This window comes from Scyliorhinus torazame, chromosome 2 (assembly GCF_047496885.1).
Source record: "Scyliorhinus torazame isolate Kashiwa2021f chromosome 2, sScyTor2.1, whole genome shotgun sequence".
NCBI lineage: Eukaryota > Metazoa > Chordata > Chondrichthyes > Carcharhiniformes > Scyliorhinidae > Scyliorhinus > Scyliorhinus torazame.
In genome coordinates this window covers 131303205-131320788 of record NC_092708.1, presented here as the reverse complement: position 1 = coordinate 131320788, position 17584 = coordinate 131303205, and the positions used below count along the sequence as shown (strand labels likewise).

The following is a 17584-nucleotide window of genomic DNA, read 5'->3' as shown; positions in this document are numbered from 1 at the left end:
TAGAGGGCGACATTGTGGCCTTTGCTTCCCTGGTAGCCCGGCGACGAATACTGTTGGCCTGGAGGGACTCAAAGCCCCCAAAAACCAAAGTATGGCTGTCGGACATGGCAAGTTTTCTCGGCTTGGAAAAAAAATCAAGTTCGCCTTACGAGGATCACTATCGGGGTTCGCCCGGGGGTGGCAACCATTCACTGACTTCTTCGTGGGGAACTAATCGTGGGGGGCGGGGTAGAATTAGGTGGGATGCCTCAATAAAATTGTTTTAAAAAATTACTTCGATTATTCCTTCTTTGCCAAACATCAGATCCAATACTGTTCTAACGGTTTCCTGACTCCACGTGTAAAGTAATAGTAATTTTAAACTATTACATAAAATAGTCAATTATTTTAAAGCTCCAACTAAGCCCCAAACACCCACAGCCAATTCTCTTCCGCGGCTTTGGCTGCAACGTAAAATATGGAGATCTTGCAAAGAAAGATCAGGAAGGTCGGTAATTGCAGCAAAATAATCTGCTCCAATCACAACCAGACTAACTAGGTAGATGTCCGCGCGAAGTGCGACTTCCCGCCCTGTTCATTGGGACACAAGGCCAAGCACCTTCACAGCGAAAAACTGAGCCTGCTAGTTTAGCTGGATGTCCGCGGGGAACAAGGCCAAGCACCTTCACAGCGAAAAACCGAGCCTGCTAACTAGCTGGATGTCCGCGCGGAACAAGGCCAAGCACCTTCACAGCGAAAAACCGAGCCTGCTAGTTTAGCTGGATGTCCGCGCGGAACAAGGCCAAGCACCTTCACAGCGAAAAACCGAGCCTGCTAGTTTAGCTGGATGTCCGCGCGGAACAAGGCCAAGCACCTTCACAGCGAAAAACCGAGCCTGCTAGTTTAGCTGGATGTCCGCGGGGAACAAGGCCAAGCACCTTCACAGCGAAAAACCGAGCCTGCTAGTTTAGCTGGATGTCCGCGCGGAACAAGGCCAAGCACCTTCACAGCGAAAAACCGAGCCTGCTAGTTTAGCTGGATGTCCGCGCGGAACAAGGCCAAGCACCTTCACAGCGAAAAACCGAGCCTGCCCGACTCCATTATGCACAGGAGTGCGAGTAGCGGCTTGGCCGTACCTTGATAGACTTGGTGTCCCCGGTCAAGGCCTTGCCATGCATGTCCTCCATCGCTCTACAGGCCTGCGACGATTTAGCGAACTTAACGTAGGCGATGCCCTTGTGGTCCTTGGACTGCTTGTCCCGGACGACCCAAATGTCCTGGATTTCCCCAAAGAAGGAAAACTTCTCCCGGATCACCTCCTCCGACGTCGATTTGCTGATGACCAAAAAGAGCCGGCTGTTGGGCGGATGATCGAGATTCGCCATAGGACGCGAGCTTCCACTATCCTCCATTGTTGCAAATCCGACGCAAACAAACTGCCAACTACCCACCTCACCGTGCGACTGCGCAGCGCTGGCCCCGTCCCGCGACTGCGCAGCGCTGGCCCCGTCCCGCGACTGCGCAGCGCTGGCCCCGTCCCGCGACTGCGCAGCGCTGGCCCCGTCCCGCGACTGCGCAGCGCTGGCCCCACTGAACGACTGCTGTGATTCCACAGCACTGCGCAGGCATGAGGAGATATTTGACCGTTATTTATGATTTAATAGGAAAATGAAACCGAATCCTTGCCAGTTTGTTTTAACCGGTTCTTCGCCTCTCTGTCACTGAGTGGATATATTTTACAAGTTTTTGTTTTTCCCTGAATATGTTGTTCGTTCTCATTCACATGTACATTTCTGACAGACACAAGAAGGGCACACACACAGTACCAGATGTCTGGACACATTTGCACACCCAAAATTATTTTTGAATGTATTTTCCTAATTTTTCAGGTGAAACTTTTCATTGTGGTAAAGCATTGTCTGTACATCTATATATTGTCCACATTCTTTATTCACACATGCATAATACTTCCCACACTCTTCACTTTTCCCAGCAGTTGGGGAGCAGTTTGGGGACAGTGACCACAATTCAGTAAGCTTTAAGGTACTGATGGATAAAGATAAGTGCAGTCCTCAGGTATCAATACCTATACAGGATACAAATATACAGTAAATTGCAGAACCCTTAAGAGTATTGATAGGCACTAAATTGGTGGCCTGAAGAATGTAGATTGGGAGCAGATGTTTGAGGGCAAATCAACATCTGGCATGTAGGAGGCTTTCAAGTGTAAGTTAGAATATAGAACATTACAGCACAGTACAGACCCTTCGGCCCTCGATGTTGCGTCGACCTGTTGATAGGAATTCAGGACTAGCACATTCCCGTAAGAATGAAGGCTGGAACCTTGGATAATGTGAGATATTGTGGGCCGAGTCAAAAAGAAAAAGGAAGGTTAGGAGGCTAGGAACACACAAAGGAAGTGTGGAACACAAGGGAAAGTAGAAAGAAACTTAAGCAAGGAGTCAGGAGGGCCAGCAGGATTAAAGAAAATCCCATGCTTTTTATACATATATAAAAAGCGCAAGAGGGTAGCCAGGGAGGGGGGGCAGGCCCACTCAAGGACAGGGGAGGGAATCTGTGTGTGGAGCCAGGAAATGGGTGAGGTATTAAATAAGTACTTTGCATCAGTATTCACCAAAGAGAAGGACTTTGTGGATGATGAGTCTGGGGAAGGGTGTGCAGATAGTTTGGGTCATGTAGAGATCAAAAAGGCGGAGGTATTGGGGGTCTTTAAAAACATTATGGTAGACAAGTCCCCAGGGCCTGATGGGATATACCAATCAACCAACTTGTGCTGAGAGGCACAAGAGAGGAAGTTGCTGGGGTCTTGAAAGAAATCTTTGTATCCTCACTGGCTACAGGAGAGGTCCCAGAGGATTGGAGAACAGCCAATTTTGTTCTTTGTTTAAGAAGGGTAGCACGGATAATCCAGGTAATTACAGGCCGGTGAGCCTTACGTCAGTGGTAGGGAAATTATTGGAGAGGATTCTTCGAGACAGGATTTCCTCCCACTTGGAAATAAGTTGACGTATTAGCGAAAGGCAACATGGTTTTCGAAGGAGAGGTCGTGTCACAGTAACTTGATCGAGTCTTTAAGAGGAAGTGACCAACATGAATGATGAGGGTAGGGCAGTGGATGTTGTCTATTTGGACTTCAGTAAGGCCTTTGACAAGGTCTCTCATGGCAGATTGGTACAGAAGGTGAAGTCGCACGGGATTAGAGGAGAGCTGACAAGATGGATACAGAACTATCTCGGTCATAGAAGACAGTGTAGCAGTGGAAGGGTGCGTTTCTGAAAGAAGGGCCGTGACTAATGGTGTTCCTCAGGGATCAGTGCTGGGACCCTTGCTGTATATATAAAAATGGGTCCGACTAGTAAGTTTGCAGACGACACAAAGGTTGGTGGAATTGCAGATGGTGATGAGGACTGTCAGAGGATACAGCAGGATATAGATCGGTTGGAGACTTGGGCAGAGAGATAGCAGATTCCAAACAAATGTGAGGTAATGCATTTGGGAAGGTCGGATACAGGTGAGAAATATACAGTAAATTGCAGGACCCTTAAGAGTATTGATAGGCAGAGGGATCTGGGTGTACAGGTACACAGATCATTGAAAGTGGCAGTGCATGTGGAGAAGATAGTCAGGAAGGCAAACGGCATGCTTGCCTTCATCGGCCAGGGCGTTCAGTTTAAAAATTGGCAAGTCATGTTGCAGCTTTAGAGAACCTTAGTTAGGCTGTACTTGGAATATAGTGTTCAATTCTGGTTGTCACACTACCAAAAGAATGTGGAGGCTTTGGAGAGGGTACAGAAAAGATTTACCAGGATATTGCCTGGTACGGAGGGCATTAGCTATGAGGAGAGGTTGGGGAAACTTGGTTTGTTCTCACTGGAATGACGGAGGTGGAGAGGCGACCTGACAGAAGTCTATAAGATTATGAGGGACATGGACAGAGTGGATAGTCAGAAGCTTTTTTCAGGGTGGAAGAGTCAATTACTAGGAGGCATAGGTTTATGGTGCGAGGGGCACGGTTTGAAGGAGATGTACGAGGGTTTTTAATTCAGACAGGCAGCATGGTCGGTGCTGGCTTGAAGGGCGAAGGGTCTGTTCCTGTGCTGTAATTTCTTTTGTTTTTTGATTCTGCACAATTTGACTTTTAGTTCATTTCAATTCTCTTGTTTTACGCCTGGTAAATTTGAGGTTATCCAATACTCTTGTTCACTATCTTAATTTGCACCAAATCTGGTTTCACGATCAGCTCTTTGATTGCTGACCTACACTGGCAGGAAGAGAGTTACACGAGTACAAAATATTGTTAAAAATGATAAAGACATTTTGGGTTACATATAGCATATGGGCAGCATTGTGGCAAAGTGGTTAGCGCTGCTGCCACACATCTCCAGGGACTCGGGTTCAATTCCAACCTTGAGTGACTGTGGAGCTTGTATGTTCTCCCCACGTCTGCGTAGGTTTCCTCTGGGTGCTTGTTTAACCCCACAGTCCAAAGATGTGCAGGTTAGGTGGTGTTACAGGGATAGAGTGGGGGATTGGGTAGTATAGGGTGCTCTTTCGATGGCCAGTGCAGACGCGATGGATCAAATGATTTCCCAAATGATCCCGGCAGAGTCAAAGTAAACAAACATTACTCCGCTACTCAAAAAACAAGGCAGAGAGAAAACAGGTCAATTAGCCTGAAATCAGTCTTTGGGGAAATGCAGGAATCTGCAGAGAGGTTTTAACAATGCACCAGAAAATCAAAGTATGATGAGACAAAGCCAACAAAAGGGAAATGAGAAATTTGAGTTTTCTGAGGATATCACTAGTGTAGTGAACAAAGGGAAAATCAGAAGATGTAGCACACCTGGGTTTCCAAGGTGTCACGAGGCCTATTGATTTTGGAGTAATGTATGCCTGGATAGATGATTACTTAATGGGCAGGCAGCAAATAGTAGAGAATTGGGGAATTTTCAAGTTGGCAGGTTGTGACGAGTGGAGTGCAGTGAGGATCAATACTCAAAAGCAATTTATAATTGCGTGGACGGCACAACGAGGCTGCCAACAGATATAGACAGGTTAAGTAAATGTACAACAAGGTGGTAGATGGAGTATAATGTGGAGAATGTGAGGTTGTTCAATTTGCTCCCAAGACAAGAAAAGCAGAATTTTCTTTTAAAGAGGCTTGAAACTTGTGAATGTTGGTGTGAAGAGGGACTTGCATGTACATAGAACACAAAGTTAGATGTAGGGACAGCAGACTACTTTTGGGAATTTTTGCAAGGGGATTGGAGTACAACAATAAGGAAGTCTTGCTTCGATTTTACAGGGCTATGGTGAGACAGTGCACAGTTAGTTTTAGTCTCCCTACTTAAGGAACAACCTACTTGCATTGGAGGTTGCTAAGACTCACTGGATTGGTTCTTGGGATGACAAGGTTGTCTTGTGTTGAGAGGCTGAGTAAATTGGGCCTATAATCTTTGCAGTTATGACTGAAAGATGATATCATGATAAATACAGGATTCTGAAGGGACTTGTCAAAGTAGACACAGAGGTTGTTTCCCTTTCCTGAGGAATCCACAACACAGGGCTATCATTTAAGGTGAGGAGAATTTTCTTCAGTGAAATTCTCTACCCCAGATGCTCCATTGTTTTCTCTGCCTTGTTTTTTTGAGTGGCTGAGTAATGTTTGTTTACTTTAAATCTGCCAGGACCATTCTGGAATCTTGGGAAATCAATTGACACATTGCGTCTGCACCAGCCATCCGCAAGAGTATACAAACTGCTGGCAATTATTAAGCAGGTCTGGTAGCATCTGCAGAGAGAGAAACGATCAACAATTCAAGTCAAATATGATTCTATTTAAGAACTGAAGTGTAGAAATAAAATGGGTCCCATGAGAACAAAAGGCAAAGGGAGTGGTAATGGTTGTAGCAAAGAGACAATGAATTTGCCCACCAGAATAATGAACAGCTGTGTGGAAGTGAAAACATGAAAACGAGATTCATGTTTTGCCTTCAATAATATAAAACCCATCACATTTCTACATGCCTACAGTTCTGAAGTCATATTCCAGTTGAAACGTTAACTCATTTTTCTTTCCAAATATGTTGAGTAATTGCTACTTATTTAATTACACCGTTACTTTTTATACATCTGCCCTATATCTTAAACATTGAGTGTCTGCATATTCTTCCTTGTTTATCCAGTCTTAATTCTCGTTTTCTCATTACAATTGGCGTCCATTCTCAGTCAAGTACCTTTGATTATTCCTTCTTTACCAAAACATCAGATCCAATACTGTTCTAACGGTTTCCTGATTCCACAAGGAAAATAACAGCAATTTTAAATTATTACATAAAATAGTCAACTATTTTAAAGCTCCAACTAAGCCCCAAACACCCACAGCCAATTCTCTTCCGCGGCTTTGGCTGCAACGTAAAATATGGAGATCTTGCAAAGAAAGACCAGTAATTGCAGCAGAATAATCTGCTCCAATAATAACCAGACAATAACAACTTGTTCCATCTGCAGGAGATACAGCAGTCTGAGAACACGCATGAACAGACTCACAAACAGCTTCTTCCCCACTATTACCAGACCCTAAACGGGCACACCTCTTTAACCTGGGGTTACCCCATCTCTGGATCTGTAAAGATTTAATCACCTGCTAATGCTCGCATTCCAAGTATTGTTTGGCATCTTTGAATTTGTCTATATATGTGTTTCTGGAACAGACCTCTTCATTCACCTGAGGAAGGATACCCCATCTCTGGATCTGTAAAGATTTAATCACCTGCTAATGCTCGCATTCCAAGCATTGTTTGGCATCTTTGAATTTGTCTATATATGTGTTTCTGGAACAGACCTCTTCATTCACCTGAGGAAGGAGCAGCGCTCCGAAATCTAGTGACATCGAAACAAACCTGTTGGACTTTAACCTGATGTTGTAAGACTTCGTACTGTGCTCACCCCAGTCCAACGCCGGCATCTCCACATCATGACCCTCTTATGGACTGACCTCATTAACACTACACCCTGCATGCTTCATCCGATGCCGGTGCTTATGTAGTTACATTGTATACCTTGTGTTGCCCTATTATGTATTTTCTTTTATTCCCTTTTTTCCCCCATGTACTTAATGATCTGTTGAGCTGCTCGCAGAAAAATACTTTGTACTGTACCTCGGTACACGTGACAATAAACAAATCCAATCAAGACTAACTAGCTGGATGTCTGCGCCGAGCGAGATGTGAAGAGCGACCTTCCCGCCCCGTTCATTGGGACCTTCACAACAGAAAACCGAGCCTGCCCGACTCCATTATGCACAGGAGTGGGAGTAGCGGCTTGGCCGTACCTTGATAGGCTTGGTGTCCCCGGTCAAGGCCTTGCCATGCATGTCCTCCATCGCTCTACAGGCCTGCGACGATTTAGCGAACTTAACGTAGGCGATGCCCTTGTGGTCCTTGGACTGCTTGTCCCGGACGACCCAAATGTCCTGGATTTCCCCAAAGAAGGAAAACTTCTCCCGGATCACCTCCTCCGACGTCGATTTGCTGATGACCAAAAAGAGCCGGCTGTTGGGCGGATGATCGAGGTTCGCCATAGGACGCGAGCTTCCACTATCCTCCATGGTTGCAAATTCGGCGCAAACAAACTGCCAACTACCCGCCCCGCGCCGCGATTGCGCAGTACTGGCCCCGCCCCGCGACTGCTCAGCGCAGGTCAGGCCCCGCCCCGCGACTGCTCAGCGCTAGCCCCGCCGTGTCACTGAACAGCGCTGGACCCGCTGTGCGACTGCGCAATGCTGGCTCCGCCGTGACTCCCGCACGGTGGTGTGACGCTCCGGCGTTGGCCACGCCCCAACTCTGTGACTCCCCAGCGCTAGCCACATCCAGCGGCTCGGAGAGCTGGCCCCGCCCCGTTCTCACCGGAGGAGCGGCCCTTCTCGTGCGGTGTACGAGTCCTCTCCGTGGGCATTAGGAGATATTTGGCCGTCATTTGTGATTTAATAGGAAACCGAATCGTTGCCGATTTGTTTTAACCAGATTCTTGCTTCTCTGCCACCAAGTGGACGGATGTTTTACAAGTTTTTTTTGTTTTCCTGAAGGTGTTGTTCGCTCTCATTCACATTTCCGACAGAGACGCAAGAACGACACAGTGCCAGAAGTCTGGACACATTTTGCACACCCAAAATTATTTTCGAAATGTATTTTTCAGGTGAAACTTTTCATTGTGGTAAAGCATTGTCTGTACATCGGACGGCACCGTGGTACAGTGGTTAGCACTGTTGCTTCACAGCTCCAGGGTCCCAGTTCGATTCTCGCCTTGGGTCACTGTGCAGAGTCTGTGGGTTTTCTCAGAGTGCTCCGGTTTCCTCCCACAAGACCTGAAAGACGCTGTTATGTGAATTCTCCCTCTGTGTACCTGAATATGTGGCGACTAGGGGCTTTTCACAGTAACTTCATTGCATTGTTAATGTAAGCCTACTTGTGGCAATAAATATTATTTTCAAAAATCTATATATTGTCGACATTCTGTATTCACGCCGACATAATACTTCTCGCACTTCACTTTTCTCATCTTTGATTTTACACATATTTTTACTTTTAGTTCCTTTCAATTCTCTTATTTTACCCCTGGTAAATTGCAGGTCATCCTTGTTGACTATCTTAATTTGCACCAAATCTGGTTCCTTTATCAGCTGATTGCTGAACTACACTGGTACCTGCTCAAACAATGTCTTGATTTTAAAGTTCTCAACCATGTTTTCAAAGACTTTTATGTCCTCCCCCTCCTCCGGTGTGAAAAATTGAGGGAGAACCCGGAAATAGGGCCAGATTGGCTCTGAGGAAGAGCAGACAGGGAGATGTTGCTGAAAAATTGAGGGAGAACTCGGGAATAGGGCCAGATTGGCTCTGAGGAAGAGCAGACAGGGAGATGTTGCTGAAAACAGCAGGACTGGTGGCCTGAAGTTCATATGTTTTAATGCAAAAATTTTAACAGGTAAGGCAGATGAACTTCGAGCTTCAATTAGTATTTGGAACTATGATGTTGTTGCCATTACAGACCTGGTTGAGGGAAGGACAGGATTGGCAGCTAAACATTCCAGGATTTAAATGATTCAGGTGGGATAGAGGGGGATGTAAAAGGGGTGGAGGAGTTGCGCTACTGGTTAGGCATCACAGCTGTACTGCGGGTGGACACCGCAGAGGGCAGCGAGGCTATATGGGTAGAGATCAGGAATAAGAAGGGTGCAGTCACAATGTTGGGGGTTTACTACAGGCCACCCAACAGGCAGCGGGAGATAGAGGAGCAGTTAGGTAGACAATTTTGGAAAGGAGTAAAATCAACAGGGTTGTTGTGATGGGGGCTTTAACTTCCCCAATATTGACTGGGACTCACTTGGTGCTAGGGGCTTGGATGGGGCAGAGTTTGTAAGGAGCATCCAGGAGGGCTTCTTAAAACAATATGTAGTTAGTCCAACTAGGGAAGGGGCTATACTGGACCTGGTATTAGGGAATGAGCCCGGCTAGGTGGTAGAAGTTTCAGGCGGGGAGCATTTCGGGAGCAGTGACCGCTATTCAATAAGTTTTAAAGTGCTGGTGGACAGGGATAAGAGTGGTCCTAGGGTGCATGTGCTAAATTGGGGGAAGGCTGATTATAACAATATTAGGCAGGAACTGAAGAACCTAGACTGGGGGCTGATGTTTGAGAGTAAATCAACATCTGACATGTGGAAGGCTTTCAAGTGTCAGTTGAAAGGAATTCAGGACCGGCATGTTCCTGTTCAGAAGAAAGTTAAATACGGCAAATTTCGGGAACCTTGGATAATGAGAGATATTGTAGGACTCGTCAAAAAAAAAAGGAGGCATTTGTCAGGGCTAGAAGGCTGGGAGCAGGCAGACGAAGCCTGTGTGGAATATCAGGAAAGTAGGAAGGAACTTAAGCAAGGAGTCAGAAGGGCTAAAAGGGGTCATGAAAAGCCATTGGCAAATAGGATTAAGGAAAATCCCAAGGCTTTTTACACAGACATAAAAAGCAAGAGGGTAACCAGGGAAAGGGTGGGATCACTGAAGGATAGGCAAAGGAATCTTTGTGTGGAGCCAGAGGAAATGGGAGAGCTACTAAATGAATACTTTGCATCAGTATTCACCAAAGAGAAGGAATTAGTGGATGTTGAGTCTGGAGAACGGTGTGTAGTTAGCCTGGGTCACATTGAGAGCCAAAAAGACGAGGTGTTGAGCGTCTTGAAAAATATTAAGGTAGATATGTCCCCAGGGCCTGATGGGATCTACCCCATAATACTGAAGGAGGATAGAGAAGAAATTGCTGAGGCCTTGACAGAAATCTTTGGATCCTCACTGTCTTTAGGTGATGTCCCGGAGGACTGGGGAACAGCCAATGTTGTTCCTTTGTTTAAGAAGGGTAGCAAGGATAATCCAGGGAACTACAGGCCGGTGAGCCTTACGTCAGTGGTAGCGAAATTACTGGAGAGAATTTTTCGAGACAGGATTTACTCCCATTTGGAAGCAAATGGACGTATTAGCGAGAGGCAGCATGGTTTTGTGAAGGGGAGGTCGTGTCTCACTAACTTGATAGAGTTTTTCGAGGAGGTCACAAAGATTGATGCAGGTAGGGCAGTGGATGTTGTCTATATGGACTTCAGTAAGGCCTTTGACAAGGTCCCTCATGGCAGACTGGTACAAAAAGTGAAGTCACACGGGATCAGGGGTGAGCTGGCAAGATGGATACAGAACTGGCTAGGTCATAGAAGGCAGAGAGTAACAATGGAAGGGTGCTTTTCTGATTGGAGGGCTGTGACTAGTGGTGTTCCGCAGGGATCAGTGCTGGGACCTTTGCTGTTAGAACAAAGAACAAAGAAATGTACAGCACAGGAACAGGCCCTTCGGCCCTCCAAGCCCGTGCCGACCATGCTGCCCGACTAAACTACAATCTTCTACACTTCCTGGGTCCGTATCCTTCTATTCCCATCCTATTCATATATTTGTCAAGATGCCCCTTAAATGTCCCTATCGTCCCTGCTTCCACTACCTCCTCCTGGTGGGAAGGATTAGGGAAAATCCCAAGGTATTCTACATTTATGTGAGAAATAAGAGGATAATCAGCGTGAGAGTAGGGCTGAGTAGGGATAGTGGAGGGAACTTGTGCCTAGAGTCTGAGGAGATGGGGGAGGCCCTAAATGAATATTTTGCTTCAGTATTTACTAGAGAGAGAGAGACCTTGTTGCTCATGGGAACAGTGTGAACCAGGTTAATAGACTCGAACAGGTTGATATTAAGAAGGAGGATGTGCTGGAAACAGATAAGTCCCCTGGGTCTGACGGGATATACCCAAGGTTAATACAGGAAGTGAGGGAGGAGATTGCTGCGCCATGATCTTTGCATCCTCACTCTCCACTGGAGTAGTACCGGATGATTGGAGGTAGGCAAATGTTGTTGCCCTGTTCAAGAAAGGGAATAGGGAAATCCCGGGGAATTACAGACCCATCAGTCTTACATCTGTGGTGAGCAAAATATTGGAAAGGATTCTGAGAGATAGGATTTATGATTATTTAGAAAAACATTGTTTGATTAAAGATAGTCAGCATGGCATTGTGAGGGGCAGGTCATGCCTCACAAGCCTCATTGAATTCTTTGAGGATGTGACGAGACACATTGATGAAGTTGGGGCAGTGGATGTGGTGTATATGGATTTCAGTAAGGCATTTGATAAGGTTCCCCATGGTAGGCTCATTCAGAAACTTAGGGGGCATGGGATACAGGGAATTCTGGCTGTCTGGATACAGAATTGGCTGGCCGAAAGAAGACAGCGAGTGGTAGTGGATGGAACGTATTCCGCCTGTAGGTCGGTGACAGTGGTGTCCCGCAAGGATCTTTTCTGGGACCTCGACTCTTTGTGGTATTTATAAATGACTTGGATGAGGAAGTGGAAGGGTGGGTTAGTAAGTTTGCCGATGACACAAAGGTTGGTGGAGTTGTAGATAGTGTTGAGGGCTGTTGCAAGTTACAACAGGACATTGACAGGATGCAGAGCTGGGCTGAGAAGTAGCAGATGGAGTTCAACCGAGATAAATGTGAAGTGATTCATTTTGGAATGTCGGATTTGGATGCTGAATACAGGGTTAAAGGCAGGATTCTTGGAAGTGTGGAGGAACAGAGGGATCTTGGGGTCCACGTATATAGATCCCTCAAAGTTGCCACCCTGGTTGATAGGGTTGTTAAGAAGGCGTATGGTGTGTTGGCTTTCATTACAGGGGGATTGAGTTTAAGAGCCGCGAGATTTTGCTGCAGCTTTATAAAACCCTAGTTAGACCACACTTGGATAATTGTGTCCAGTTCTGGTCGCCTCATTATAGGAAGGATGTGGATGCTTTGGAGAGGGTACAGAGGAGATTGACCAGGATGCTGCCTGGACTGAGGGCATGTCTATTGAAGAAAGATTGATGGAGCTAGAGCTTTTCTCACTGGAGCGAAGAAGGCAGAGAGGTGACTTGATAGAGGTGTACAAGGTGTTGGGAGGCATGGATAGAGTGGATAGCCAGAGACTTTTCCCCAGAGCGGAAATGGCTGTCACAAGGTGTCATGTGAGAGTACCTTTAAGAAATGGGTGTTTCAGAAATGTACCTTTAAGAAATGAAGCTGCTCATGTTACTGCAGTGATGTCAGAGTGTGAGTGGAGCTGAGCTCTGCTTCTGCTTTTTAGTTTCAGTTTCAGAAAAAGCTTAGGTGTGTCTGTGTTTTTCAGTGAGCTGCATCTGAAGTCTGCCATCCAAAGACTATCTTAATCATTTGGTGAATTCAGAATTATAATTGTTTTCAGTATTGAGTGTAAACCCTGATGTGCTTCTGTTTAGAGGTTTGTTCAGTCTTTTGGATGTTAAAAGAACAGCATACAGATTACTTAGTGTTGTATTCTTTGGGGGGTGTATTTGAATTAATGGTTGCTAAGATGTTCACTGCATGTTTTAAAAAGGTTAACTTGAGTTCATAGAATAAACATGGTTTTGCTTTAAAAAATACGTTTCCATTTCTGCTGTACCACACCTGTAGAGTGGGCCGTGTGCTCCCCATACCACAATCTATTAAAAGTTGTGGGTCAGGTGAACTCCATGATACACTTTGGGGTTCTCTAACCCCTGACCCATAACACAAGGGGACCTAATTTTAAGGTGATTGGAGGAAGGTGTAGGGGAGATGTCAGAGGTCGGTTCTTTACACCGAGAGTGGTGGGTGCATGGAATGCACTGCCAGCAGAGGTGATGGAGTCCGAGTCATTAGGGACATTTAAGCGACTCTTGGACAGGCACATGGACAGCAGTAAATTGAAGGAGGGTAGGTTAGGTTAATCTTAGATTAGGATCGTGGGCCGAAGGGCCTGTACTGTACTGTACTGTTCTATGTTCTATGAATTATTGCCTTTATCTCCACTTTTCTGCCTGCCCCCAGAACCTTCGGCACCCTTATCAATCAAAAAAGGTCTAATTCAGCCTTGAATATATTGAAAAATACGGCCTCCACTGATTTCTGTGGAAGAAAATTCCAAACACTAAAGGTCCTCTCAGAGCTACAACTTTGCTCACAAACCTGTTGTGTGGAACTGCACCAAAAGACTTTTGGAAATCCATGTACACTACATCAATAGCATTGCCCGCAAATCTCTCTGTTCCCTCTTCAAAACCTGCAGCAAATTAATTAAACACCATTTTCCCATGCTGACTTACCTTAATTATTCCACAATTATCGATGAAATGATTCATTTTGTCTTGAATTATTCCTTCTAAATGTTTCCCCACCTCTCTTGTATTGCCAGGCTTCTCTTTACACCCTGTTTTCAACAAGGATGCAATGTTTGCAATTCTCCAGTATGCTGACACCACCCTTGAGTCTAAGGAAGCCTGGAAAATATGGTCAGAATGCCTCCACAATTTCCACTCTCACTTCCCTCAGTATCCTTCGATGCTGATTAGTAATAATTTGTTGCAATATTTTGAAACGTGGAAAGCATATTCCTGGATGCTGAATAGCAAAACCTCTTCCAGGATTTGTTGTTAAATGGTGGGATCTGTGTATCCTTTTTGGAAGAATAAGTGGGGTACTGGACAAAAGAATTGGAGTTGCTGTGAGGCATATTGTATAGGTTAGAACCCAAAGTGGCATGGGAAGTTGCTAAGGCTCTCCTAATGATGGAGGGTGTAACTTTGGCTTATTTAGAGATGGTAACTAAATTGGCAAATAAATTGAGTTGGAATTATCTGCAGGGGTAAGGAAAGCTGACATTGAAAGCCTCGTGAAACATTTAAAATTGCAAGGGTTGTCAGAAGGATCAAGTATTTCCAAAAGGTGAGGAAATTGAATTAGCTAAAATTAATTTACAAATGAAACAATTTGAAATGAACATAACGAAAAAGAAAGAGCAATAGAAATGAAGAAATTTGAAATGCAGGAATAAGAGAGAGCATTTCAAAGCAAATTGGAAATGGAGAAGTTAGCAATGGCAGAATGGGAATATGAGAAAGAGAATGTCAGCTTAAATTGCTGGCAGTTAAAAAAGAGACACTAGAGCAGGTTGAGGAAGGAAGTATTTCTAGACATGAACCAAGTTGGAAAATATTTCAATTTATACAACCAGTTCCAAAATTTGAGGAAAAGGATGTGGAAGCATTCTTCATATCTTTTGAAAAAATAGCTAAAGAGATTAAATGGACAAAATAAATTTGGACATTCGTTTTACAAAGTAGATTGGTAGGTAGAGCTGGTGAGGTATATGCACCTTTGTTGGAAGAGCTATCTGTCGATTATGATGTAGTCAAGAATACTATCCTTGCTTGGTGAGTATGAGCCTGGACAAACTCATATTGAATTTAAGAGGATGAAATAAATTTTGATCATTGGAAATGGGTGTTAAAGATAGAGAGAACATGTGAAGCCCTTTGAGAAGCGATTATTTTATAAGAATTTAAAGATTGATTTCCTTTAGTTATTAGGATGCATGGTGAGGAACAAAAAGTTAAAACTGCTGGACAGGCAACACAGCTATTAGCACTGTTGCTTCACAGCAACAGGGTCCCAGGTTTGATTCCTGGCTTGGGTCACTGTCTTTGCGGACTCTGCATGTTCTCCCCGTGTCTGCGTGGGTTTCCTTCATGTGCTCCAGTTTCCTCCCAATAGTCTTGAAAGACGTGCTTTTAGCTAATTTGGACATTCTGAATTTTCCTCTGTGTATCCGAAAAGGTACCGCAATGTGGCGACTAGGAGCTTTTCACAGTAACTTCATTGCAGTGTTACTGTAAGCATACCTGTGACCATAAAGATTATTATTATGATGATGATGATTATGAACTGGTCCATGGAACCAAACCTTTTTTCCGTCATCCTTTTAAACATGAGAAGGATAGAAGGTGGAAATGAGAAATGAGAACAAATAATCAAGAAAGAGACGGAACAGTTGGGAAAGGTCAGGAAATTTCACCTCCGATTAAAAAGGAATGTGTTGAGGGTGGAAGTGACATTTGGAGGCCAAAGTGTTTCCTTTATAACAAAGTGGGACATATTAGGGCATATTGTTGGAAACTAAATGGAAGACCAGTTGCAGTGATAAGAAAGGAAGCATCTGAACAGGAAACAGCTGTTAAAACTGTGGCAGTGGTGCATGTGATACATGATCTTTCAGAATCAATGAGAAAGGGGGATAGGTCTCAAGATAGTTCAGCAAATTATTTGAGTATTGGTGAAGAAAGTCAGACTATTGGATGTTTTGTTTCAAAGGAAGAAGTTTTCCCTTGTCTAACAAAATAAATAAACAAATTAAATTTTAAGAGATACAGAAGCAGATTAATCATTGCGCAGGTCAAAGAGACACAGCCTGAGTGAGACAGACACATCCAGAGTGGGAATTTGAAACTTGGTAATTTGGTGCAGTGAGGTAACCAGGAAAGGTAAGTGGTAAATCTAATTCTGCTGTTTTTCAGTTAAAAGTGCAGCGTAGATTAGTGTCTGATTGGCTGAAGCTGTCCCCACCCTAATTGCTGAGAGGCAGTTATCTGGCAGTCACCCGAGGCCTGTTTAGGGGCACAAAGGTACACATTGTATTCTTCTCTTTGAAGTTTAAGTGTGAGTCATCCTGAAGTCGGTATAAAAGACAGACAGAAAACGCACTCAGTAAGCGTTGCGCAGGTCAAAAAGACACAGCCTGAGTGAGACAGACACATCCAGAGTGGGAATTTGAAACTTGGTAATTTGGTGCAGTGAGATAATTCGGTGCAGAGTGGGAGAAGGTGCTTTTTCCCTACTGTTTTGATCTCTCTCTTCCTTCTGGCCTGTAACTTTTAATCAGCAGGGAGAGAACCTGAGAGCATCTGAGACCCTCAGAAGGTAAGTAAGTGATTTTTACTCATTTGTACTTTTATTACCTTTTCAAATTGTGTATGTGGTGGTGGGGGTGGGGGGGGGGCTGAAGTGACATCACAGAAAAGCTGTGACCTGATTGGCTGGTTGGGAATCTACACTAAATTAAAAAAATTAAGCATTGGTAAACTAATTAAACATAATTACTTAATTATAATTTAGAGGGGTATCTAAGCCAGAGATCGGAGAGTACTGTATTTAGCTTTCACATTTTTAGTAGAAATCTAGTGCCAGGAAACATACAGTTAACAGTAACTTTAAAAAAAAACTTTTAACTTTAATTTACTGATTAATTGACGCAATGTCAGTTAGAGGGGTGCTGTGCTCTGACTGTGAGATGTGGCAGGTCCGGGAGGCTTCCAGCGTCCCGGATGGCTTCATCTGCAGAAAGTGCACCCAACTGGAGTTCCTCACAGACCGCATGGTTCGGTTGGAGTGGCAGTTGGATGCACGTAGGAGCATGCATGTGGTGGAAAGCATCATAGATAGCAGTTATATAAATGTGGTCACACCCAAGGTGCAGGCAGAGAAATGGGTGACCACCAGAAAGGGCAGGCAGTCAGTGCAGGAATCCCCTGTGATTGTCCCCCCTCTCAAACAGGTATACCCCTTTGGATACTGTCAGGGGGGATAGCCTACCAGGGGAAAACAGCAGCAGCCAGAGCAGTGGTACCACGGCTGGCTCTGATGTTCAGAAGGGAGGGTCAAAGCGCAGAAGAGCAATAGTCATAGGGGACTCTATAGTCAGGGGTACAGATAGGCGCTTCTGTGGATGTGAAAGAGACTCCAGGATGGTATGTTGTCTCCCTGGTGCCAGGGTCCAGGATATCTCAGAACGGTTAGCGGGCATCCTGAAGGGGGAGGGCAAACAGGCAGAGGTCGTTGTACATATTGGTACTAACGACATAGGCAGGAAGGGGCATGAGGTCTTGTAGCAGGAGTTCAGTGAGCTAGGCAGAAAGTTAAAAGACAGGACCTCTAGGGTTGTAATCTCGGGATTACTCCCTGTGCCACGTGCCAGTGAGGTTAGAAATAGGAAGATAAAGCAGCTAAACACGTGGCTAAACAGCTGGTGTAGGGGGGAGGGTTTCCATTATCTGGACCACTGGGAGCTCTTCCGGGGCAGGTGTGACCTATATAAGAAGGACGGGTTGCATCTAAACTGGAGAGGCATAAATATC

The 17584-nt window shown here is 44.9% G+C and overlaps 1 protein-coding gene across 2 annotated transcripts in view; it reads right to left on the bottom strand.

The window, feature by feature from the left end:
- The window catches only part of rbm45 (RNA binding motif protein 45), a 59007-nt gene extending 51366 nt beyond the window's left edge, over positions 1-7641 (bottom strand). Inside the window, exon 1 of one of the 2 annotated variants that reach the window (XM_072477108.1) lies at positions 7334-7641. In XM_072477108.1, the coding sequence (XP_072333209.1) occupies positions 7334-7609 (276 nt within the window). In that variant the 5' untranslated portion in view covers positions 7610-7641. Of the gene's footprint in view, positions 1-1115; positions 1439-7333 lie in introns of those variants that run through there. The other variant, XM_072477099.1, reaches the window with a different exon arrangement.
- Between the last annotated feature and the right edge of the window lie 9943 nt (positions 7642-17584).